This window comes from Pezoporus wallicus, unplaced genomic scaffold (assembly GCF_028554395.1).
Source record: "Pezoporus wallicus isolate ANWC-B61680 ecotype Strahan unplaced genomic scaffold, APGP_CSIRO_Pwel_v1 contig_7066, whole genome shotgun sequence".
Taxonomy (NCBI): Eukaryota; Metazoa; Chordata; class Aves; order Psittaciformes; family Psittacidae; genus Pezoporus; species Pezoporus wallicus.
This window is the reverse complement of record NW_026640426.1, coordinates 401542-428281: the sequence shown is the minus strand read 5'-3', so window position 1 is coordinate 428281 and position 26740 is coordinate 401542. Positions and strand designations below refer to the sequence as shown.

Genomic DNA, 26740 nt, shown 5'->3' with positions numbered 1-26740 from the left:
GCCACATGCTTCTGCTTATCCATGGGAAGCTGAATCCAAGACTGAGCAGTCCCCCTGGACTGTAATACAGAACAATAATATTCAGATCAAAAGCATCTTGATTAGATGTAGCAGATTTTTTTCCTCCTATGAGGATGAAAAAATCTCCAGATTTACCTTCTTTCCAAAATTAAAGGCAAACATTTACTTCCAGTGACATGTTTATGTCCTATAAATTTGTTCCTACAAGGATAGCTGAAATCCCAGCCCTGCTCTAACACGCTTCAAGGAGTTAAAATTACCTTCAGCCAAACGTCCCAGGATATAAACTTGAAAGAAGTCAAATATATCTCACTGGAGTTTGACTGGATGATCAAATACGGATCTCCAAGGTCCTAGCTTTAATGTCAGTGGAAAAGAGGAGGAGAGGAAGGGAGAGAGAAAGAGCATGTAAGCGAGCACACCAGAGCAACTAAATAAACAAAGAATAAGATGTCAACCAAAGTCTGTAACCCATGGCTTATTTTAAATTAGCACATCCATGCGCTGTACGTCATCAGGAAACAGAAGCCTGCTCCAGGCCTTACTTGTACAGAAAGATTTTTAGCTCAAGGCTTGAGTTTTAGAGATCCTCTGCTCAATCTCTGGTGTATTAGGACATATGCCTAAGGAATGGGCCTAATTGGGTAAGAAATTGTAAGGAAAGATAGAGCTAGGATAGTAATTTTCTATGGATAGCACTGTAAACCTAACAAGTTGTCCTGGGTTGAGCTGTAGCAGTTATTTTTCTCCTTAGTAGCTGTGTTTTCAACTTTAGTCTGAGAACAATGCTGATAACACACCTATGGTTTTAGTTGTTGCTAAGTAACGTTTTCTCTGATCAAGGACTTTTCAATCTCATGCTCTGCCAGGGAGGAGGGTAAACTGGAAGAAAGCAGAGACAGGACACCTGACCCAAACTAGCCAAAGGGGTATTCCATACCACAGCACGTCATGCCCAGTATAGAAACTGGGGGGAGTTACCCGGAAGGCCCAGATTGCTGCTCAGGTGGAGCTGGGTATCAGTCAGTGGGTGGTGAGAGGTTGTATTGTGCATCATTTGTGTTTATTGTTTTCTTTTCCTTTTCCCCTTTCAGTTTTATATTCTCTCCCCTAGTTATTTCCCTTGTCATTATTATTATTGGTTGTAGCAGTAGTGGTTTTGTGTTACACCTTAATTGCTGGACTGTTCTTATCTCAACCAGCAAGACTTACATTCTTTAGATTCTCCTCCCCATCCCTCTGGGAGCCAGGGGTAAAAAACTTGTGAGAGTGAGCGAGTGGCTGCGTGTTTCTGAGTCACTGACTGGGCTTAAACCACAACACAAGTGAATTCCTAAATTTTCTAAGTTTCCTTTACTGCTATGCACCCCATCATTTCAGTGAAATTAGCTTAATCTACTTGAAAGTCACCCAATCAGATGAGATCTGCATAAAAAAAAAATCCATTTTTTCATTCCCTCCCCACAAACCCAAGAGATATAACTCTGTCTGAGCTGTAATTATAAACTCAGAGGAAGAGCTGAGAAATTGTTCATTTCCTAGTGATGTGAATGGTCTGGAAGAACATTTCCTGTGATATAAGTATTTTCTTCCACAATTCTTCCAATACAATAGAAAAGGTAACTAAAATCCAGTAAACAGAAATGTGGGATACTGCTTAGACTAAAACTAATTCACTGTCTGGGTTGGGAACAGCTACGTAGAACCACAGTTAGAAGCGTAACACAAGTTTATTTCTTTTCTTCCTTACTTGTTACTAATTTTTATCAAAGTATCTATTGAAGACACTTTCTACACAGAGCAGGGAGTGCAATTAGAGGAGATTGCTTAGTCACTACAATGTCACCATGAGATCAGTGCACATAAAATGTCCACACAGTTGTAAATGGGATATGATCCACATCATTGAGAAAAAGTACTTTGAGAAGCTCAACTAGTACTAGCTTGCAGAAGCACTCAAATGGTTATCATTAAAGAATAAAATAAATATTTAGAAATACGCTTTTTTGAGAGATACCGTAGAGACAGAGTAATATCAGATTTGTATGTGCAGATCTGACTTTGTTTTCTGCAGCAGAATTTAGGGATATTAAAACTATTCTGGACGGACAGAATTCAGGGGAATTAAGATGACTGTTTAACTGAACTAAATTCTAGAACCTGCAATGTGAAAAAGGCCTGGAAGATCTCAAAATCAGAAGATACAGGATTGTTCACAATGAATTAGAGGGGGAAAAAAAAACGTATAGAGCAGTTCTGAGATTAAATGAGGAACTGCCTCCCAGGTAATATTTTGTATACAGTGCTTCTGAAAGGATTGGAAGGAGAAACCTGTATTTCATAAGCGCAGAAATAAAGTAAAAGCTGCCAAAACTCAAGGTGAGCTTGACTTCACCATGGAAAGTAAAACAAGCAGAAGGAACTTTTTCTGTGTAAATAGTAGGACAAGAAAAAAATAAGTTGTTTAAAAGGAAAGTGGAGAAATTAGTGGTCAGAATAGACCGAAAAGAAGTTCACATGAAACAAAGTTAAAATAATGACTTGTACAAATGAAGATATGAAATAGAAAATTACTACATGGAAGCAGGATATAATCATGCTGAGGGAAAAGGCAACTGAACCACTGACATTCTAGGGAACCAAGAATGCAGTTTTATGGTCAGAGAAAGCCAATTTAAGACCTTTTTACAATCAGTGATCACTTGTCCTGCATCAGTTCCAGCATATATGCTCCCATGGTGGGAACTGGAGAGCATATGAGAGAATGGATGCCCCTGGGTCATAGGAGCAAGATGAAATTCTGCAGCACACACTACAACTCTGGCAAAGGGCCAGATTAAGCCCACCTAACCAAGTAACCCAGTTTAGGAACATGATATTCCCATGTTCCTTCTATAGTCAACAGGGAAGGACAGACACTCCCAGCATCAGTTTAACCACTGTCAGCTTCTTAGAACGACGGGCTGTGTTACTCCAGTAACTACATGAGCAGCAAGGCCCTTGTGCTTCAAAAGTTTACTCAGGTATGTGGCCACCTGTAGGCAGGACAAAGCTATGGCCAAGAAACTAATGAAAAGAGTCTGTTACAAATAAGCGACCACCCATTGGAGGTGCCAGAAAAGAAGAAAATTCTGGGTTGATTATTCAATCATAGCTGGAAAAGCAATTTGGTTTCAGATGTCCCTTGTGAGGCATTTTTAGAGAACAAGACCATGATGAGGCCATCTGGAATACAATATGCAGTCCTGGGCACCCAGATGCAAGGAAGATTAATTCTGTCTGTAACAGGACTACAATAATCAAGGAAATGAAGAATCTATCTTCTGAAATGAGATTAAAAGATGCTGTCTTGTTTAGCCTAAGAGAATAAAAGTTGTGAGGATTCTGATTGCTTTCTATAAACTCATCAGTCTAAGTTTCTATAAACTTAGCAGAAGCTAAGAGCTATTTAAACTAAAAGACACTGCTGCTACAATAACAAATGGATAGACACTAACCATTAATAAATTTATCCTGAATATTAACAAAGGTTGCAGATCCCTAGAGGACTAGAACAACTTTTATTAAGGGCAGCTAAACTGCTCAGCTACGTTGATGCCGATCAGTTTACATTTAGGATTTACAGCACAGCTCCCTGCACTAGCAAGGATTGTGACTAGCGCACAGGGTCATTTCTAGCACAATGCACCGTTAGCCTCAAGCATTTCTCTTTGTGAATTGGGCATTTTCTCTGCATTGCTCTGTATTCAATACATTTATATGTGTAGTGCCAGATTTTCAAAGACCTTTGTGCCTCACAGAGGCCAAGGCCAAATTTTCATAGGTGGTCTGCAGTTGCAGGGCTACTGTCCTTGGATATATATACTTGAGTGTGGTGATTGTTCAGCAGATGATGACTTTTCTTTCTTATCATATACTCTTTCAGGCATCATGTTCTGTGCCAGAAATTAAAATAAAGGCCTACTGAGAGCTTACAACTAAAATAATCTAAGCCAGTGAAAAAGGGTCCTTGTTTCCTTGATATTTAACAGAAGTCAGGGAGTCAGCTGAAAGCTGGCAGGCTGCAGGCTGAGTCTGGCTAAAGCAAAAGTGACAGGGGTTGGCTGTTTACAAAGAGGAGTTGCTGGTGGGAGAGAAAGTAAAGCAATGATGAAGGCTAAGAGTAGATACCGTGAATTACCAGCACAGAATTTGATACAGAATTATATCCAAAGACATAGAAACAGGTCCTAAAATAGAACATAAAAGGTAATTTCTCTTCTTCTGAATACTACCATTTAATTACGTTTTTAGGTAATCATCAACATCTCCATGACAGCATCTCCTGTGCAAGGCAGCAGCCTCCACCATCACTCTTTGAGCGTTGTTTACACGAAATGTGTACGTTAGCTGACATATTAGAAACATTCCAGATTTTCCACCATGTGAAGAGGTCTGCGAATTGTATGTCTTTGGCAAGAGTCATCCTTTAAGGGTGAATCCAAAGGAATAATGCAGATATAATAGCTCAAATCCGAAAAGGTTTTCTTAACAAAGAAAACCAGGCTCATATCTACAAGAACATAGGATTTAGCTGAAATATGTTTAAGTGGTTGAGGCTTACAATGATCCCCACTGACACTGGGATCGCTTAATTTTTTTTTCTCTGCATGGCATTTTGCTCCTAACTGTGGGCATGGTCCATGAATAAGGCTCCCAGGCACTACTGCAATATTAGGGAATGCAGTAGCAACCCAGCAGTAAATTTGTATTCACTTCAGTGTTTGATCGTCTTTGCACTGTTTGTATACGCCATACCACCATATGGCACCTGGACTTTTTCTTTCAGTATTACTGTCATAATTGACTTTAATTATTTTTAGTTCTTCCTAAAGGGCAAAATACATTTTATTTGTCCTGATCTCAAAAGGCATTTGAGAAAGCAGGAGTATTAGTTAGATCCTCATCACTCTCAGGCCATTCATTTTCCAGATCTAACCACTGAATTTCCTTTGTGCTCAACCTGAGGGAGCAGGAGCATATGCAGTACTTGTTAACCCTTGGTTTTTCATAGTTAGAAATACCAGAACAGTGGGGCGTTCAGGGTTCTGCACAGGTTCAGATACAGAGTAACTTCGAGTAACTTTAAGAATGGGACCTGATAGTAGGTATCATTGAGAACTACTGTTGCATGTAATTAAGGAGATGAAAAATGAATATTCTGACTGGATTTTCAATTCTGACTCTTATCCAGCAGATAAGAGGGACTTGGGAGAGGAGAGGAGGGAGGAGAAGAATTAACATCACTGTTATGAAAAGGTTCAGGTTGGAGGGATTTTACTCACACACACGCTGCTTTTTAATTTGGAAATTCCTGTTTATCCTCACCAGTTGTATGATAAAATGGTTCTCTCATCAAATCTGCTTTGACATAATAATATTTCCCAATGAGACTATTCGATTTTCATCCTCTTTTAAAAGAAATGTTGTGTGTCTCATTCATGTTATGAACACAGAGTAATGTTTTCCAGTTTTAAGCCTGGAGAGAAAATTTTATTTTAAAGCTCTATTTTTTCCATTGCATTTTGTAATACAGAAGAGAGTTTTTATGGTGACAATTTGAAAAAAATCTTTTAGAAACACATGAATAATGGAAAACTAACCTTAGAGAAAATCCCTTAATATATCTAAATGTTCAAGCCACTTTATTTATGTAACACTAGAACAACAATGACAAAAATAAACATCTTCTAGAAATGTAGAAGTTCTTGAAAGGGTAAGAGACTGTGTGGGTTTTGGTCTGTGATTTTCTGATTGAAGCTTGAAAAGAAGCCATAACTCAAGCCTTTCTTCTGCATCTACATCACATCAACACAAAAAATACCGAACAATCAGAATCAGGATATAAGGATCTGACATGACATATAGTTTAAACACTTGTAAAGTTTTGCTTCCATCTCTTCCTTCCTATTCACAGAACTCTTGAGCATCTTAACTTTCTGTTCTCATGGTGCTCCACATCTTCCAGATAATCTCCTCGCACAGAGCTTTGATGTTCTTGTAATGTCTTTTCTTAGACTAAAAATGCAAATATAATTTCAGCTTTCATTCTCCAAAATTAGGAGTCACCATCAGTTCTACTTGATATTTAAAATATTGCTAGAGAAAGAAACAAAGCTAGATGAAGATGAATGCATACTGTAGAAGTCCATTAGTAGGACTGTTTCCAATGATTGCAATTAGAATTAGGGATTCATAAAAACACACCAGTGGAAAAGAGTGGTATAGATTGCAGTTAGCAGCAGACTGATATCACAGGACTCTAAATAATGCATAGAGAAGCTGAGTCACCTGTAGTAGGAACATTTTTGGCTGGTGCATAATTCAGGAGATTTTCTTCCTATAAAGAATACATTAAGGTTCTCAATTCTGACAGTGATAAATAATGACAAATAAAATAGAATCATAGAACGGTTTGAGTTTGAAGGGACCTTAAAGATCATGTAATTTCAAACCTCCTGTCATGAGCAGGGACACCTTCCACCAGAACAGGCTGCTCAAATCCCTATCCAGCCTGGCCCTGAACACTTCCAGGGATGGGGCCCCCACAGCTTCATTGGGCAACCTGTGACAGTCTCATCACCTCTGCAGTAAAGAATTTGAGTGGTTTGAATGCAGCACTTACTTGCTAGAGACGACAAAGGCAAAATGTCATTGAGTACCACAACCTTCTCCATGTCCTGGATAATCAGGTCTCCTTTTTACTTCTGGAAAGAGCCCACATTTACCCTAGTCTTCCTTTTATCACAAACATGACTACTGAAGCTTCTCTTGTCAAGGATGTCCCTGGCCACATTTAATTCTACTGGAGCTTTAACTTCCCCAGCCTGATCCCTGAAAGCTTGAACAGTTTCTTTGTATTCCTCCCAGGCTACCTGCCTTCCACTCTCTGTAGGCTTTCTTTTTGTCATGGTGCTTGCCCAGGAGTTCATTCATGCAGGCCTTCTGGTGTTTTTGCCTGACTGCCTCTCTGTTGGAATGAATCATTCCCGAGCTTCAAGGAGGTGATCCTTGAATATTATGCAGCTTTTTAGGCCCCTCTTCCCTACAGGGCTTTATCCCATGGTACTCTACCATGCAAATCCCTGAAAAGGCCATTCTCTGCTCTCCTAAAGTCCAGGGTGCCAAGCTTGTTGTGTGCCCTCCTTGCTGCCATAATACTCCACCACTTCATGATCACTGCAGCCAAGGCAGCCCTTGAGCTTCATGTTTCCCCCCCAGTAGGTGAGAACAAAGTCTAGCATAGCACCTCTCCTCATTGGCTCCTTTGTCACTTGGAGAAGGAAGTTATCATCAGTCATTCCAGGAATCGCTTGGTTTGTTTATGCCCTTCTGTGTTGTCCCTCCAAGAAATATTGGGGTGGCTGAAGTCCCTCATGAGGAACAGGGCTGTGAACATGAGGCTGCTCCTGTTTGTCTACAGGGGATTCATCTGCTCAGTCTTCCTGGTCAGGCAGCCTGTAGCAGACCTCCAGTACAATGTCACCTGACTCTGTATTCCCTTTAATCCTGCCCCATAAACTCTCAGTCAGCTCCTCATTCATTACTGAGTGGAGCTCCATACACCGCAGATGGTCACTGACATAGAGGACAAAACCCCCTCCTAATCTCCTCTGCCTGTCTTTCATGAAGAACCTGTACCATTCCATTCCAACACCCCAGTTACAGGAACCACTTCACCATGTCTCCATGATGCCAATAAAATCACAGCCCTGGAGGTGCGTGCACGTCTCTAACTCTTCTTGTTTATTCGCCATGCTATGTGCATTTGCATAGAGGCACTTATGTTGGGTCACCAATGAAGCTGACTTATTGGCTGGAGTGGCTGAAGTCCTTTGCACTGCACTTCAGGTACTCTCCTGCAGACCTGAAATCCCTCTCCAAGCTCTAGGCATCTACTGCTGCCACTGGCATTAAAGTGATAAGAGTGGGATGGATTTATCTTTCCCTCCTCCAGCAGCTTTAGTTTAAAGCCTTCTTCACTAGTCTGGAAAACGTATGATTGAAGACACTCTTCCTCTTCTCTGACAGACGGAGCTCATCAGCCCCCAGCAGACCATATTTCTCAAAGTAAGTCCCATCGTCTAATTCGCTGAACCCCTGATTGTTGCACCAGTCCTGTAGCCATTGTACTGATTACCCAGATTTAACTGGCCCTTTCAAACCCTTTCCTTTGACCATGAGGACTGATGTAAAAAACTACCTGCACTCCAGAGTCCCTTACCACCTCTCTCAGGATTCTATAATCATTTTTGATACTCCTCAGACTCCTGGCTGTGAAACAACAGCAGCAGATATCAGCCAGTGGACTGTACAAGGCTTCGTGATCTCTTTGTGACACCCCTGATATGAGGTACACAGCACACCTCTCTAGAGAGCATATCAGGCTGGCAGATGGGTGCCTCCAACTCCTCAGGAGAGAGTTGCCTACTAGTATCATACATCGCTGGCTTTTCTTAGTTGCACTGGTTGTTAAACAGGGAGCAGATCAGGCTGTCTTATTCAGCTGCAGCGTCTCTCCTGATGTGACAGGTCTTTCCAGTCTGCAAAGCAACGAGGCAGCTCTGCAAGGGCACTTCATGCTTTGGGGGAAGTCCCTGTACATGTTGTAGTTTAAAGATCTCATTGTTAGACTTTTATTTTTCATTTCCATTTCTCCTACAGTCCTCATGCTCCCATTCACATTTATGTCAATGATATGACTCTAGGCCCAAATCAGTGGCAGCCTTTCTTCTTACTGAAGCTGATGTGGGGTGACCCTTACCAGTGCTTTCCCAGGGAAGACTGGACAGACTCATATGGCCATTCAGAGCAGCCCACCACAGCTCAAAGCTTTCACAAAATGCCAAACCCAAGGAGTGAGTAGACATGCTGCTCCGCTAATGACCTTCTGCTACATGGACCAGTGAGACACCTCTAGGGGGTTCTTACTGCACTGGGTCATGCCGGGGACATGTACAGACTCAGCCTTCTTTAACTAGGTAACAAGCATCTCACAAAACACTAGCCAGCTTTCTGCAGGATCTTTCTATCAGTTACCAATTGAAAAAAAATATGTATTCTTCAAACACAGTAATTGCTGATTGAAAAGTAAATGGCATGAGTGAGATGGATCAGATGAGTTGATGAGTGGTCTTCTTGCTCATAGAAAACCCATTAAAAAATGCGTTTTTTTTACTGGGTTATCTACATTATTTATGAATGGATGGATTTTCACACAAGACAGATTTAGAGAACCAATAATCTGACACAGCACTTCCTGCCAGTTCTTAAGTTTCATTTTTGTTAGCTATCAAATCGCAATTAGAACATTGCTTTCAGTCAACCTTCTGTATCTAATCTGCTGGAAAATATGGACTTTGAAATCATGCCAGAGAGGTAGGAAGTGTTTCTGTACCTCCCAAGAGTGCCTAGTTTTATTACCACAACAGTTAGAACAGGCTGTGATGATGTTTAAACAGTATAGATCTTCCATTCCTGCAATGAAAGGTTTGCTTTTTTTCCCTCTTACCTACCTGTACTAAATTATACTGTAACACATGTAAAAATATCTATATTAGGATTGTTTTTTATTTTTCCTACAGCTATAACAGGTACATTGAGAGGGAACCAAGCTGTAGTTTTGCTACTTTAAGTCATTAACTGGGGCTAGATTCTGGACCACGCATGTGGTAGGGACCTTTTCCTACCAGAGCAGGTTACAAAAAGGGATTTTTTAAAGTTTTGATTCAGAATGTATTTGACCTCCTTACCTTTATGAATCACTCCTATGACTTCTGATGAAACTTGAGAGCAGTGAAAAGGCATTCAACACTACTTTTTACCTTTCAGGTTGCCTGAAGTTTAGCCTCTTTGTAGCCTTACATATACTCACATATGGAGAAACAATTCTCTTATTTTGGAATGGCAGAACAGAGAGAATGCTTGTTAAGATTTAAAGCCAAAGCTAAAAATTAGGATAAAAGAACCCTTTATACAATCAGAGATTTTGTCTAAAGCCTTGACTCAATTTTTTTATCACTAATGAGAATTAAGACAGCTCTTCAGTGTCCTTCTACATTAGCATATTTCTCTAAACAAAAAGACCTCAGTTACTCAATAGGAAATTATATTTCTATTCTTAAAGCATAAAATGTTATGACAGGAACATGTAGAAAAGGACCAGCATGTTAGATGTCAGTGCTGAAGGCAACTAGGACATGCAATATATTATGTTGTGTGGAGGATATGTTCAAACAGAACAATGTGGAAATACAAGGAAAACAGAAGCCAATAAAGCAAGTCATAAACTACAAGTTGAGGACAAAGTCAGACTACTTAAATCAAAATTTTCCCTGATTTTAAATTCATATTCCTAGAAATACTTTTGAACAAGATGGAGGGAGGAAGAAATCAGAAGGCAAGAAACAGGAGGACTTTTCTAGAGCAATGCTTTCAGTCCTGGCCTCCATCCTTTAATTTTGTGGTGGTATTCTCTGACAAATATTTCCCATTCCTTCCCAAACTTTATGATTATAAAGAGTACCCCAAAAGTTCTTTTCTGAGATCAAAGCCATAGGCATCAAACAGCACTGTTTTCAAGCACAAGTCTATTCTTTTTCCTTCCTTTTCCAACAGATTTGGGGCCTAAATTCCTGCCCAAAATTTATGTTTCCCATAGGCTAATAAAGTCTTACTCTTCACAGTGAGAAAAGTATTGCTGGTTATGCCATGTAAATCTCATTTTTTGAATGCCAGAGAATAGTTTACCTTTCAGATCCCCAGGCCTGGTCATATTTCCTTGGCAGGAAGAAATAGCTGCCAAATGATTTTGGCATCCATGACTGAATGACCATCCCTTAGAGAAAGGAAAAAATCCAGATTAACGAAAGAGCAAATTAAAAATAATTAACTTCTTTAACATAGTGTGTTTACCAGGAAGTTTTGTGGTTTGGTATGCTTTTGGGTCTTGTTTTTTTCCTAGAAAGCTGTGTCTGAAAGTAAATTAATTAGTTATAAGCAGTAATTAACTTTCAGAGCAATGTCACTTGACAAACAGCACAGTAAAAAAGAAAAGAATGTCACTTGACAAACAGCACAGTAAAAAAGAAAAGAAACAAGTGTGTAAAGGTTAGACTGAAAAACTCATTACAGACAGAGTTTCCAACTCTGATGCTACTCAGTGTAACACCCAGATATATACTAAATGCTTCTGCTGTTCTACCTCAAACCTCAGGGTCAATAATACTGGGGAAATTTCTGTCTTGGTTCTGTAGGCCTGTGTTTTCCAAAAGTGAAGCAGCTCCCTCCTGATTACACTGTAATTGCAATGTTCTTACACTAGGTTTGCAAAGCCACTACTGTAAGCAGTGCTCGAAAATACCTCCTTCTGACCTAACTGGGGTGATTCATGCCACTTGCTTTGCCACGTAGGACAGAAACCAGTTGATCCTCTTTCCTCTTCATTTAGGTGCTCTTAGAAGAGGCCAGAGATCTTGTGACACACTTTGCTTTAGGCCAGAACATTCTTTTACTACCAATTGCAATCCAACTTCCAAATTCAATGAAAACTACAGAAAATGTTGAGCAATATGTCTTAGGGAACACTTGCAAAAAATATATTGTTTTAGAAAAGAGCAGCCTACATAAGCTTCCACCTAAGAGTCTTAAAAGAACTGGCTGAGCAGATTCCCAGCTTCCTATTCCATGCTACATTAAAAATACTCATTAATGTGTCAAACTGATGTTTATTTTAAATAAGTCTCGGAATGCTGGGATTATTCTGAGAGGTGGAAAATAGCTTGTCTGCACTAACATCCAAGAGATCAAGCATAGAATGGGGTAAATAGAGGTAGTACAAAATGCAAACTGATTGTTTATGACATTTAGCTACTAAAAAAGTAAATCACAGGAGTATAAATAATGGAAGTCAACAGATTTTTATGAAAATTGTTAATAAACCACAAATTCTTTATCAAAGCCAAACAGGTAGATATACTTGGATAGTAAGACATGACAAGCACCAGTTCATAGGACTGTGATAATAAAACTATTGTAATACACTATCAAAATCAGTTAGTAGATGGGTTGCAGAATTACTAAAAAGCCACATTAAAAAAGTAGCAGGCACTGGGGTATTTCCATTATAAAAGAGTCCTTTCAGAGGACTGGATCAGGACAGCCCAGTGATTGATACAGTTCTCAGTCTTATTCAGTGTTTCCAACAGTTTCTTTAAAGTAAACATGAAATTACTGCTGATAAAATGAGACAAAAAGGATTAGCAACATTCTTAATTGGTGATAGAAAAAAAATCATTCAGAATCACCAGTCCCTTTCAATACATTTGCCCATTCAGTCAAAACATGTTTTCCCACAAACACCTAGAAGCATAAAATCTATGAGGTGCTTTGCAGACCATATCAAAAAAATGGAAAGCAGGAAGTGGAGGAAGGAGGGGGTCATACACTGAAATGCAGAAACTCAGGAAAGGTCAGTGACTCTGAAAGTCAGACTGGCTGAACAAATCAAGATGAGCTCCCAGCAGCATGCCATGACAAGGACAACAAAAATAGTATTTGTATAACCATGGAAAAAGTGAGTATATTAGAATAATAATTTTGCCACAGTTTCAGACAAGAGAAAATCTGGTTTGAAGACAGTGGATGAAGTTCTGATATTTACATTTTTTTAAAGGGTGTGGAAAATCACTCAAGCTGCTTGACAACTGAAAAGTGAGACTGACAATTAAAGAAGCTGCCTCAGCAAGAGACTGAAGGAACTCAGTGTAGTGAAGAAAGATGACTGACTTGTACAAGTGTCTTTACAGGGAGAAAATGCTAAATATCAGACAGCTTTATAATCAGACAAAGCAAGAACGATGACTACACTCAGGATCCAGACCTGTTCAAATAGGGAAAAGTGTTTGCAAATGCTGAGACATAGAGCTTCTGCTACCCAGGGAAGTAGCATATTCTCTATTTCTTGAGGTTTTCTCATTAAATCTGGCAACAAGTTATTTCCAATCAACTTACTGAAAGTCTGTCTCAGCTAGATTCACATTAGTTGCAAAATCCCTTCACACTGCTCTTCCCTGGGGACAGTTACAGACCCAGAAAAGCAAGCCTCTCATGAATTATGAGACTTATGTCTTAGGAGATATGGGGATAGAGATTCAGTCATTTCCTCTGCCAAACATGATTTGTATGCCATTGAGCTAGTTACTTACAGTAAGCTTCATTTTACCTGGTTTTAGGTATCTAAAAGCTAGTTCTCTATTTAGCAAGTAAATGTCTGAAGCATTATTATCCTCAACATCTCTGTCAGCCAATGGAGAAAAACAGACACTGTTGAAGAGCTGTTCCTCTGACAATTCTCAAAATTGAAAAAAAAACAAAAAAAGAAAAAAAGAAATCACTATACAATGAGAAATTTCATGCTTTGAAAAAATCTTTATGCTGACTGAAAGAAGGCAGGAAGGTGACTGGCTTAGACTTAACGACCCTCCAGACATATAAATAAAGGGAAGGCCTGCCTTAGCCTCTGCTGAAGAGAGTATTAATATTCATAAGCTGCTATGAAAATAATACCTTAGACACTTAATATAACTATGATAAATGATATCACTGAAATCACAGTATTCAAATTTTTGCAAAGCTCTAGGGTGAAATAAAACTGAATTCTGAGATAGTACAGGACAGTATTCAGTCTGTGAGCCAGATCTCTGAATGCCACGAAGAAATACTGAAGGTATTGAATCCTTGTATGCTTTCTTTAATGGCAAAGATAGCTGAAAAGATCTCTTTACAAAACAAAGGGGGTTTTCCACTTTAAAGGGTTATTTTTCATCAGCCTGGCTTTCAAGATGACAAGAAAGTTGTGCCAGCATATCTGATGTGCCATGAAATGCAGTGTGGCAGCAAAGCACTTTTAAAGCAAAATCATGACTGAAAAAAAGGACTGTGGAGTTACAGTATAATACAGAATAGTTCAGGACACAAATGAAATTCCAGTGTAGCTCTGAAATGGCACAGATGAGAGTAGAGCCGATTCAAACAAGACAGTCGAAGAAAGGTTATGATGTTTCTCTTGACCAAAAAGAGTTTCATCTACTCAAACTCTGCAGGCAGCAGTTCAAGTGACCACCGTGAATGGCAACACAGGGAACATACAGCAGTGAGTTTCCTATCTGCTTGTAGGAGCAAATTCTTTCATAAAAATATGTGTTTTCTTTTCCTTGGATTTGATCCCAGCAGTCAGATGGGGAGGAAGTGTTGCACTTCCTGTATAGTAAATCTTAATCATTACATTGGGAGAGCCATTCTGCAGCCTTTCCTTATACCGGAATAGTTTACTCCTCAAATAGTAGTCAGCAGAAACAGTGGCCCTAATATGAGGATCAAATGCGACTTACCTGACAAAGCCGTATGTGACCACAACCATGCAGCAAACTTCACCTCAGCTTTCTAGCATACTCCTGCCTACCTCTCCACCCAGAGTATCTCAGCAATTCCAAAGAGGCACAGTTAAACCCATTTAAACAAAGCCCTACAAAACCTACCACTAAAACAGCTCTGCAGAGAACTGCATTAGGAAGCAGAGAAGATTTGAGTAATATTTTAGCAGGACTGGAAGCAAAATTCTCTCTTTGTTCAAGCAATTTACATAATGACTCTTTCCCTTTTTTTTTTTTTTTTTTTGGTCTTTTTTCACACTAGTTATTTAATACAGCCATTACACTTGGTTATGGCAGTTTGAATTGTTATGATTCCAAAAGACACTATTTAGCAGGATCTGAGTGCCTGGATATTTGAACAGAGCATTTTACTTTAATGAACTTTCCCTGATCTGCCTTGAAAAGAGCTTATAGGGATTCTCTTAGACTGTCCTCAAGGACCTGAGATTGACTGGGGAGAAAAAACCCCACCAAACCTTAAATAGCTTTACACATCATGAGATTTCACAAAGTAAATAGCAGAGATGTTTTTTAATAAAAAAAGGAGAGACCAATTCACACAGGAAAAAAAAAAAGTGCATGATGTTTATTCTCTCTACTGACTTGCAGTTTTTCAGCCAGCTTACCAAATCTTTCCAATCAATATCCCAGTGTATATTAAACAGATTTTAGAGATGAGCAGAATATAAAGGTGCAGACACACTGGATGTGGACATGTTTATAAGAGCTGAATTCAACAAGAGGAAGAGCCCTAGATGTGACCTGGGGTAGTCAGGAGACAGAAGCCTGCAGGATGCCAATAATATAGCAATCAGACTAATACCAGGATCACTATCGTGACAAGAGCTGCAAGCACAGCAGACCTGTTGGGACTGGCTCTGAGCTGGTCAGGCACCACCAAGCAGGGCCTGGAAACGAATCTTGCTCTGCACAAGTCCTCACTGCAGAAATGAATATTGTGCACTCAAGGGCAAGTATAAACCTAGAGAGGAAAAGTCAGTCTTGTCACAGGAGTGTGATAAATCAGAGCAAACTTTTCTGAGAGAAGTATCTTAATTCCCAAGAGAGAGCATTTAGCTGAACAGTTATTTTAAGACAGCAATTACAAGGGGAAAGGGAGGGGAGTTTATTTTTTCTTCTACCCAACTAATTATTAAGAAAAAATGTCAAAAGATGACAGGAAATGTGAATTTAAAAATTCCTAGAGCTGAACAAAATATTAAAGAGCAAAGTACTGTAAATAGTCTATCCTTAGTTTTGGTTGGGAAATTGCCCTTGCTTAGGTACTCAACTCTAATTAGAACTCACTTGCATATTAAAATGATCTGCAATTAATATGAATTATATAAGAGTCCAAAGTTCAGAATCCTATCTTCTCCTTCCTAAGCCATTTTATTTCTTTACTCAGAGTAATTAACGCATCTTTCTCTTCACAGTCCATTTAAGCAGAGTCTAAGCAATAACCTTTCTCCAGTAATTTCCATGGCTAGTAAATTTGAGCATCAAACAGCCATTAGAATGACAGCTTCAAGCTGCAAGCTTGATGAGCCTACTTCGTGTGGCCTGCAGTAATGATAGTTTTCTTTCTCTACTCAGTCACATAACTTCTTTTTCTTTTTACTAAACATTTTGCTCTTTACAGTAGCTCAGTTGAAGCCTCTATTCCTTTCATTTCACTATGACCATATAATTATTTTTAATTATTTTGATGAGCTTTTAGGTAAAATTACAAAATTAAAAAAACTTAATCTATGGCAAGGGCAGACAATTGAGTCTTTTCCTGAGCCAACCCAAGGCTCATACAACTCTCACTTCCCTTTATTCCGTATGTTCACCATAAGAAAGGCCTGTCACTTTGGAATAATGTTCCTGCCACTCTTTTTCACATGGAAGGACTCCAACACAACACAGATTTTTGCAGTAGGTAAAGCCTTAGGCACAAGACATATCAACAGCATATCTTCTCTGACCCTCCCTGAAAAAAAAGCATTTTAAAATCCTAATGTCATATATTTGTCTCTGAAGAGTTCAGCCTTGCCTGCACCCTTGGCAGCTTGGAAACAGAAAATCACTTTAAATAAATATGTAATATAGCATAGAATAAATATAATAGATTAGTCACTCCTTACTGTAATGTAACAGCATTCCTGAAAGTCAGGCTCTATTAACATTAAGAAGAGGTGTTGAGACAAGGATGGGTGTTCTGGGGATTACTGCAGTGGGAAGCAAAATGAGACAGTGGCATATTATGAAAACCAGTCAGGATGCTCCTACAGCCTCTGCATATGTCCCTACATATTCCTGCAGGAGTTTTTTTGTAACTTGACAAAGCATTACCTCATAAATTAGCTAAATATTTGTCTCTCTAGTTGCTTGTAAAGAGGCACATTCTTAAACTGACTAGTGGGTTTAGTGAGTGTGTAAGTAAACAGCTCCTTTCGATACTCATTTTACTGTTAAACCAAAATCAGACCATTATACAAAGAACTAAAACCAAAAATGCAATAAACAGTAAATGGTGCTCTCAACCAATGATCAGCATCAAATCCTGCACCTCAAGGATTATGTTATGAACTGGTATCAGTTGATGCAGTTTCATTATTTACTCAAACGTCTTTTCATTATTCTTACCTGTTCTCAACTTGTCAGGTTGTTGTTTTTATCATAGTTTCTGCCCATGGGTGCAAGTGATTTTTAGTAGGGGATATGCATAGCTAGGCTCTTAACTGGCAGATACACTTATATAGCTCCAAAGCATCCATAAACGTGCACACACATAAATGTATAATCTGTCATATTAACATGAAGATCTGCAGAGCTGAAACTAACATGCAGTAATGCTAAAAGTCAAGAACAACTGCAGAGAATATCCAGTAATATCTGGAAATCTAAACCGTATTTTGCTTTTTTATGAGCCAATTGATAAAACATGATATGCATATGGTCTATGGGGAAGTACTGTAAATAGTGCAAGCTGTTAACAGTAAGTTACGACAGATAAAAGGTTTTATTTCCACTACAACTTTTCTAATTCTTGTTTTCTTTACATTGTTGGATACACTCCTGGCCAAGTCATCCCTCCACCAGCCTGGTTTCTATTTAAGACACTGCCAGCAAGCTAAGAGGTCTCTTGGTTTGAGGACTGTATTTCAAAACTGTACCTTGCTCAGCAGAGACCATGACACAGCTGGATGGAAAGAAGAGAGCACATAAGCTTGAACAAAGCTACATTCTTACCTCTCTAACAAAGAAATTTTCCACACCTGGTGGGAGAGACTATTACATACTCTCCCAACTTTCAGTTCCACAGGGGACAACTACTTTATTTATTTCTCGGCAGGATCTGAGATATGCACTGACAGATGCTATAAAACAAATTCATCCTTACTCATCATTGAAGTATTGTCACTGAACTGTCACTGAGCATGGATGGAGCATCTGAGTGCCCTTTCTTTGTGATAGATAAAACACTCTCATACTCCATTATTTGTATAACTATCAGCAATAATTAGATGCTGCTTCACTGCCTCCAGAAGATATGAATTCACATGCACCATGTCTAACCTGAAGTCTGTTTGAAGTCTCAATGGAATACCAGGAAAAAATATAAATAAAATTATGCCATATTCAATGCATACTTGTTCCCTATTTTATTACAACCTAGTGATGTCTTAATTATATAGTCAATCTTTGAATAACAACAGGAACATTCACTTCTATGGCAGATTTCATTATTTGCTAATAACAGGATTTTAAAATACCATACATTGTAACAACCCCAGATGCTGAATACTAGTTATCACAGCAGTCAAATGAAATATGGTGGCAATAATTTGTTACAGAACTCACAGAATCACAGCATGGTTGAGGGTTGAAGGGACCTCTGGAGGTTATCTTGTTCGGTCCCTCTGCTCAAACACCTAGAGAAGATTGCCCAGGACCGCATCCAGATAGCTTTTGACTATTTCTTAAGATGGAAACTCCACAAGATCTCTGGGCAACCTTTCCCAATGCTCAGTCACATTTACAATAAAATTATTTCCTGGTGTTCAGGGGGAACCTCCTGCGTTTTAGTTACATTCATTGCTTCTTATCCTATCACTAGGCAGAGCTTCAAAGAGCCTGGCTCTGCCTTCTACCCTCTCTTCAGGATTTATACACATTGATGAGACCCCCCTGAGCCTTGTCTTCTACAGTCTAAGCAGTCCCAGCTGTCTTAGCCTTTCCTCATAACAGAGATGCTCCAATACTTTAATCACTTTCTTGGCTATTTGTTGGTTCCTCTCTCCAATATGTCCATGTCTCTCTTGTACTCAGGACCTCAACTAGATACAGTGCTCCATGTGTGGCTACACCAGTGCTGAGTACAGGGGAAGGGTCATCTCCCTCAACTTGCTGGCAACATTTCTAATGAAGCTCTGGTTACCTTTTGCCTTCTCCACAGCAAGAGCACATTGCTGGTTCATGTTCAACTTGATGTCCACCTGGTCCAGGTCCTTTTCTGCAAAGCTGCTTTCCAGCTGGGTGGGGCCCAGCATACATCAGTGTATGGGTTTGTTCCTCCAAATGCAGAACTCTTCACTTCTCCTTGTTGAACTTCATGAGGGTCCTGTCAGTCCATTTCTCCAGCCTGTTGAGGTCCCTCTGGATGGCAGCACAATCCTCTGGTGTATCAGCTGCTCCTCATGGTTTTCTGTCATCTGCAACTGCACTGTTTTGTCCTTCATAAGATGATTTCAATGAGATTATAATTTGCCTCCTTAAAATGTGCAGACCTTATATAAAGAATACTCCTGTAAGAACTTGTTTGCTGACTGTGATCCACAGAACAACAGTAAATACATTGCAGTTGCTTAGCAGGCACATTACAGCACCTATTAATATTTACAGAGAAAACATCATGAGTAGTCCTCTGTGAGAAAAGTACTAAGGTAACAGTGTTACACTGGTCTAAAAAAGGTGGGGAATTTCTCCCCTGGAAGTGCTGTCTTCCTCCTGGACAAGCACAGTAGTGAAGAAAAAAGTTCTGCCTGTATTCTGCATCCAGAAACATCGGAGTAAACTTCTGTCCAGGCATTCAGGAGGGGGTACCTTTGCCAGTTGGATGGTATTCATTACCGAACAAGTCTCTCTTCTTGCCTATCATTCAAGCGTTACTTATGAAGAGCTATTTCCAAAGGAATGCTTCTGACCACTAATACCTTGATGGTCACTACTACCACCATTGGATTATTCTCACTGTATCATTGAAATGCTATACATTGAAATGTTCCTTACAGGAACATCAAGAGCAGATTTACTTTGCCATGTTTGAAAAGGCTGACATTTCCACAGACCTGCATTGTTCATTTGAAAAATTGAGACTGATTTCAAAAAGTCTCTACACATCTCAAAGTTCCCACAGGAGAACAGAGGTGACAGTAAGCAGCCTAGCCTAGACTAATAGGCTGACACTGCTTTAAGGCAGGACAAATTCCAGATGCTGGAAAACCTTAAAGGGAGATCGAAACATTACCAGAGAGACAGCCAGCTTTTAGGCTGCTCTATTTCTGCTGAAGGACTGGAGTAGGAACCTTTGCAGATGAACTAATAGGAAGGAAAAGAAGATCTTTTTATCCAGCTTTTGCCCCTTTCCAAAATACACTTCTATATTAAATATTTCATGCTGCATTAACCTACCAAAATTTTTTTCACCCTGTTTATGCCACAGATAACAGATGCAGCAATTAGATTATACCAAACACTTTTGAAAGTGACACCTTATATTTTTATGGATCTGTAAATATATGAGGGATGTTGTCACTATGATAGATACACATTATAATAAAAACAAGGTTTCACACAGAGATTATATCTTTTATTATATCATTTGATCCCCCTGTCAAGAGCAGATACCAAATTCTTTCATCAGATCTGAGAAGTAAGCGGTGAGGCTCATCCAGGCTAGGAACAAGGTCTCTGAGCGCTTGGATCTCCCAACATTACTATGAGGGTTGTGTACTGCTGGAGTCACCCAGCAGTACACATTTGTTCTGACTCAGATGTGGGCACATGATTGTAGTTCTCTCATGTTAGTCAAACACTATGGAGCTGTATTCTTTTATGCTGGCTCTGTGCCAGGGAAGGAGGCAGGGTCAAGATGCACTGAGCTGACTCAACAAAGATTTCTGAACAAAGATCCATCAGAAGCTGAGCCCTTTCCAGCCTATAGCTATGGCATTTTGGAGTGGACTTCAGGAACCCTCAACCCAGCTGCAAGCTATTGGCATATCAATAACATCATTAACTTCATCTGTTACTGAGTTTTGAGAGAGAGGTTGTTAGCACCTCCAGAGCAGGAAACAGTGCCAAAAGGAGAGAAGAGACATCACTGTCCTTATGGAAGAGCAGGAGGACCAGGCATCTAAAAGCTACCAGAAACAGAGGAAGCTGCCAAAAGTGTTTATAAGTGAAATAAGCATTTCTATTTGTAACTCACAATCACAGCATTGATATTATGATTCCCATCCTCCTTTCATCCCTCTCTGACATCTATACCTGATGCTGAAAACATGATTGACTGGAACTGGAGAGCTCAAAGTTGCAGTCCCCAGTAACCAGCAATCCTTCTAATGCAGTCATCCAGCACTACCATCTACTCCAGCTGCACTGTTTTTCCAAGGTGGTGTCAGGGTTAAGTCTCTGTTCTCTTGTTGCCACCTCTGGACCACAGTAAAATCCATCTGAAACCCTGAACTTTCAAAGATGGACACACAGTATGTGATCCACATGCAAAAGCCTTTCAGGGTCCTCTCCATCCTTAGGCCAGTTCATTTTGCTACGAGACAGACTCTTTGCTTATGTCAACAACACTAATCTCAAAAGCAACATGCACATGCGAACATATACTGGTGAAGAAGACTGGGAATGGCCTCTTTCTCACTCTGCCTCCTCCACACTGCTGAGATGTTCATTAGTTCGGTGTTTATCTGCTAAGAGTATAGACCTGTAGAGTATAAATTTGGAATCAGGTAAATTTTACATTCAACAAATACAGAATATTTTTTAAAGTCACACTCGGTCAGAGAGAATGCCCAAAAGTTATCATAACTGAAATAAAAGGAAACCATAATTCAGTCAAATTCAGCATTACTCAAAGCAATGGAAAGTACTGCATCCAAGGTTCGATTCTTCTATTTACGAGTTTCTTTCTGCTGAAGACTATAAATCATCGATCAGATGATCTTTCATGACCTGTAAAATATATGTCAATATATAGTTCAATTTAGTTAGGCAAAAGCAACACATACTGAAACCAGAGAGACCTAGAGCAAAAGGCAGTCCTACAAATCAGCTGCCCTGTCACTGATAACTTTTCATGCAAGGATTGATAAAATCTCTATTTGGAAGATTAAGTCTGTACTCAGTGGACCTGGATCCTTCAAAAGCATGAAATCACTTGGAAAATTGAGGGGACATAATTTTCCCAGGTACTTAGTCACTTGTCTACCTCATTACGCAGCTAAATACCTTTGAAAATATAATCTTCAGTCTTACTCTCAAAAGAGTCAGATTTCCAGAGGTGTACAGATGTCCAGGAAGTCTACAAAGTGCCTAGTTTCTTAGTTCACAACAAAATCAATAAGAGTTAAGGGCTTCGTATAAAACTATGTCCATCTGCCTAATTAAAATACTAGCTCCTAAAATCATGTGTCTTGTTAAAATCAGTGAGGTTGGAGCTCTTGCAAGCTCTGAAAACCACACTTTGGCTTTCCATAATATAGCTCTCCAGGCAGATAGCAGGGGCATCTGATCCATGGGAACGAGGATGGAAGAGGTGTCAAGCCTGAACCAACCTCAAGGCACAGCTGGGCTGTCAGGACACAGGTCTTGCAACAGCAGGGAACAGATTTAAAAAAAAAGCTGACATAGACACAGGCTAGTCCAGACCTTCACAGACATTTAAATCATATCTGTGCTGTTTAAAGCAAGCAGTGGGCATGCTTAGACCATTTGAGAAGATGTTTTTCTTTAAATAGCAACTTAGCACAAGAGTTGCAACTTCCAATTTAGTCACCCTTCTTTAACAAAGCATGGTGCCTTGCAGCTGGATAATTAACCTTGATATTCATTCAGACTTCAAAACATAGAACTCCCATTGCTGTCAATTAGCTGACAATATCATGTGTGCATTAATGGAAGATTTTTGTGTGACCCTAGAAATACTGCATTTGGGAAATTTCAGTAGCTAATACAGTAATCCCACTGGAGAAAGTCCTTCACAAATTACTTTAACAATTTTAGAATGGGAAGTGAGATTGTGAATTAGTCACTGGATTGAGTTCACAGAATGAAACGGACGTACACTGAAGTTTACCCTCCTTTTTGTTCTTATTGCAATGCTCCAGATAACTGGCAAACCTTCTTGTTATCATGGTCTTGTACAACTCTGAGCACAAAAGAAGATGCCTTGATCTCAGCTGGAGCATTCAGAACCTACCATACTTTTCAACATTAACATATGCCTGGAGGCAGGATTATGGATGATTGTTTCAAAATAATTTTGATATATGAGGCAATGCAATAAACACTGCAATATGAAAGTGGGACACAGTATGGGATGGACCACTGGCACTTTTCCTACTGATTTCTTTGCATGTATAATAAAGAATTACAGCCTACTGGTAACAAGATTAAATAAGTGGGCAGCTAGAGGTTTTCCTGTTATCCCACAGGGGGCTGCATTCTGCTAATGAGTGTTAACCCTACAATCAGGCAAACATTCACATTGAGAAATGAAAAACTTCATTCAGGGGTTTTAAAGCAGCCAGAGCAGCCAACAGCTAAAAAGGAAATTGGCTCCAACACAGCTACTTTCCTTTTTCAATACTGTTATACCTCTCCAACAAGAATGAGACCTAATGGCACAACTGAAACATTCTTGTAGCAAAAGCCAACATCAGGCCAAGTCCCTTCCAAGTTAGAAACCCTGTCTTGTGATGAAGAAAGAATAGCTGATGCTCAATCAAATGCTTTTGCACAGGCTAGCTATGGCCTTTTGTGAAGGTTCCTAATGTGAGTTCAATTTGACCTGCATATTATCAAAGTACTTTGCCTCATTTGCTGAAGGAGGGGGGAGATCTGTTGTGCTTTTTCCTGGATTTGAGAGTTACATCAACCTTTGGGCCTTTTTCTGAAATATTCTGACAGTAGAAAAAATACTCACTACTCCATTTTCTACACAGGGTCAACATTATGAAGAGGAAAAACGGGCTTTGAGCCATGAAATAATTGCACTCAATAATCACTTAATAGAGGCCAAGGTGACAATAGATAAGTTGTCAGAAGACAATGTAAGTATCTAATTATGGATACATCTTGATACTATATTCAGAAATAAAGCCATGCACTGTCCATGAATATAAAGAATAATTTCTTATTGTTTATGCAAAATGTAACTTGTCACCTTGAAGGTTATAATTCATGTTTATTGTTCCATTTTTTTGTAAATTTACAAAATCCTTTATGCAATAGGATTGGGCTTAGACTTTTCATTGATATTTGTTTCCTTATGTCAAACACAAAACTGATGAAAAAAATGTTCTGAGAAATGGCAGTATTCCTGCATTGATTTTGCCATCAGTTTCAGTCTGGTACAGCAAACTGGTGGAAGCACATGCTCAGAGCTGTTATGTGGACACATGTGGAGTGAGACTTGACCATAAGAATTTAAGTACGGACCCATACATTTCCTGCAGGTCCTCTGATCTTTCAGTCTTTGCTCACTGAAATGAAATGCCCAGCACAAGTGAGCCTTACTAGCAAAAGGTAGGATTGAACCAACCTAGTTGCTCAGATTATTGGAAGGAGAGGGAGTCAGGTTTTCCCCAGCTGTGGTTCATGTGTGACATTTCACTTGTCTCTGTGTGGAATGAAAAAGGGAACGTCTCTTGCAATTGTCACCCTGCATCTCATTAAACACTGCTGAAAACTGGCATGCACACTGCAGCTGGCAAGATCATAAAATCCTTCCGGGGCAAGAAAGGCCACAAAGAAAGGAAGATTGCAGGCATTTAGTTCATTATTATGCCATTCCTTAGACTCTTAATAAAAAATTCATCTACAGAAGACATGTTTCTGTTAGCGCTTATTTTTCAGTATCTTACATTAAAACTTCCCATATTTCATATGAACTTTTAATCATACCAGGGAGCATTTGATCGTATTAATATGCCTCTTGATGTGAATTGTGCCTATGGAATTAATAGCTTTCCAACGGAAACAAAGAGTTCACAATCTGATCCTTTACTTTGACAGAAATTGTGTTGAAACAACAGTTACTTTATAAATCTAATAGCTGTAACTAATGGAATGTGGTAAATGCAATGGGCTACATTTAGATTTTATAAGCACAGATATACATCCAGAGGAACTCAGCTGAAATCAGTGGAGTTATTTGAGATTTAAAATAGAGGGGGAAGAATAATGTAAAACTCTCCCAGTAAGTATGCATGCATTTACACTACTTCATGGGGTCAGGTTTGGGCCCAATTTGAAGAAGAGTTTTCAATATTCATGGCTTTTAAAAGGCAGCTTACACTGATTCAAAAGCCTCAAAGAACAGTACCATTTTTTTATACTTGAGGTTGATTCACAGACAAAATTCTGCCCTTAGTTATGCAGCATCACAAATGAAAGTAAAGGATAAAGTCCAAATTTTAAAATAAAGAACTATGAAACGAACTATTAAGATTATACCTAATAAGTAGAGTTGGTGTTAAACTGAAGAATCCTACATGAAGAGAACATCTTTTTGTCTTGCCAGTATTTCTTCCTTCAATTATGTTACTCCTTATTCTTCTGACAGATATGTAAAATTATGCTTTTGATGCAAATACATCTTTTAGATTATGGGAAACATTTTTGGCATTAATTGCCAATTACTGTTCTAGCTGCCACATATGTGGCTTGTTACCATTCAGGTAAACTATAAAGGACAGAGTCACTCCAGTCTAATGTACCAGCATACGGAGAACAAAGTACACGTGGCACTTTTAACTCACATGTCATTTTTCTGTAGTAATTTTTAAAGCTCCTAAAAATAAAGTGTCAGAAATGCTTTTTTGTACTCTCCATGACAACCATTTCACAGAAACAGAGGCACACAGCTTTTGAAGAAAGGATTTGATTTTGGAGTGATTTCATTTTTGTGTGCCTACTAATGCCATAGGGGACCTGGAGTTCTTGTCTGTTATACATTGCACGGCATTATGCATTTAATGTGCACAGGATCACATGTGCACACAACGTATTTTGCTTCTAAATTGAATTCTTGGATTCCTACTGTTTGCTGCTTCACAGGAATAAAAACAGGAATAAAACCAGAAATTTTTCAGGAATAAAAAGAGTGTCTGCTAATATACAATCTAAGACCTACATAAATGAATGCATCTCCCCAGCACATTTAAGAAGGAAGTGTTGTGTATGTAGGCATACCTAGACACAAAAAAAAAAAAACTAATAAAAACCAAGAGTATCTACAGACCATTGAATATGAAGATATAATGAACTAATGGTCATAGGAAAACTGCATTTACAAACCCCATGCTTCACAGACTCCCAGGAACATCTTTGTTGCACCTGATATTACAGAATACTTTTAAAATGGGATTTCAAAGCAGAGAGAATTTTTACCTTTACTTTTCATAGAAAACTTCTGCATATGATAAAATCATAACATTAATTCCATAGAAAAATTAAATAGTTAAATTGTTTCAATATTCAACACCTTTTCTCTATAAACATTTTCTGATTTTCACAGATTAACATGGCCTAGTGTCCATACTACCATTATCCTTTCTCTATTTATGCTCACCTATAAAATCAACTCCTGAAGCCAACATTTTTGTAATGGCACCTAGATCAGGGAAAGCAACATACAACTCTTACCTCCCGGAACCCAAAGATGCTGTTGAAAAATACACTTACACAGCCATTAAAATCAGATGAAGAGCAAGTCTATGTAGTGAACTTACCCATTAAAAAGGCTGTGGGAGCTATTCAATACAAAAATAATATAAGCAGCTTGCTTAAATTTCCTTTTTCCCTGTGTGGAATTCTCATGGTAATTTCTTAGCCAGTAAAAAATATCCTGTTCTGCAGCTCAAATATTTGCAGTGAGATTTAATATAATTGTATAGCTCTGTTCTGCAAGACATGGAAGGAGTCAGGAACCAGCAAGGAAGTTTCACAAAGAGACAAAGGCCTTC

At 39.0% G+C, this 26740-nt stretch overlaps 1 protein-coding gene across 1 annotated transcript in view; it reads left to right on the top strand.

The window, feature by feature from the left end:
* The window catches only part of BEGAIN (brain enriched guanylate kinase associated), a 161625-nt gene that overhangs the window by 129032 nt on the left and 5853 nt on the right, over nucleotides 1–26740 (top strand). Inside the window, 1 exon segment of the mRNA XM_057418939.1 lies at nucleotides 23717–23824. Within this exon segment, the coding sequence (XP_057274922.1) occupies nucleotides 23717–23824 (108 nt within the window).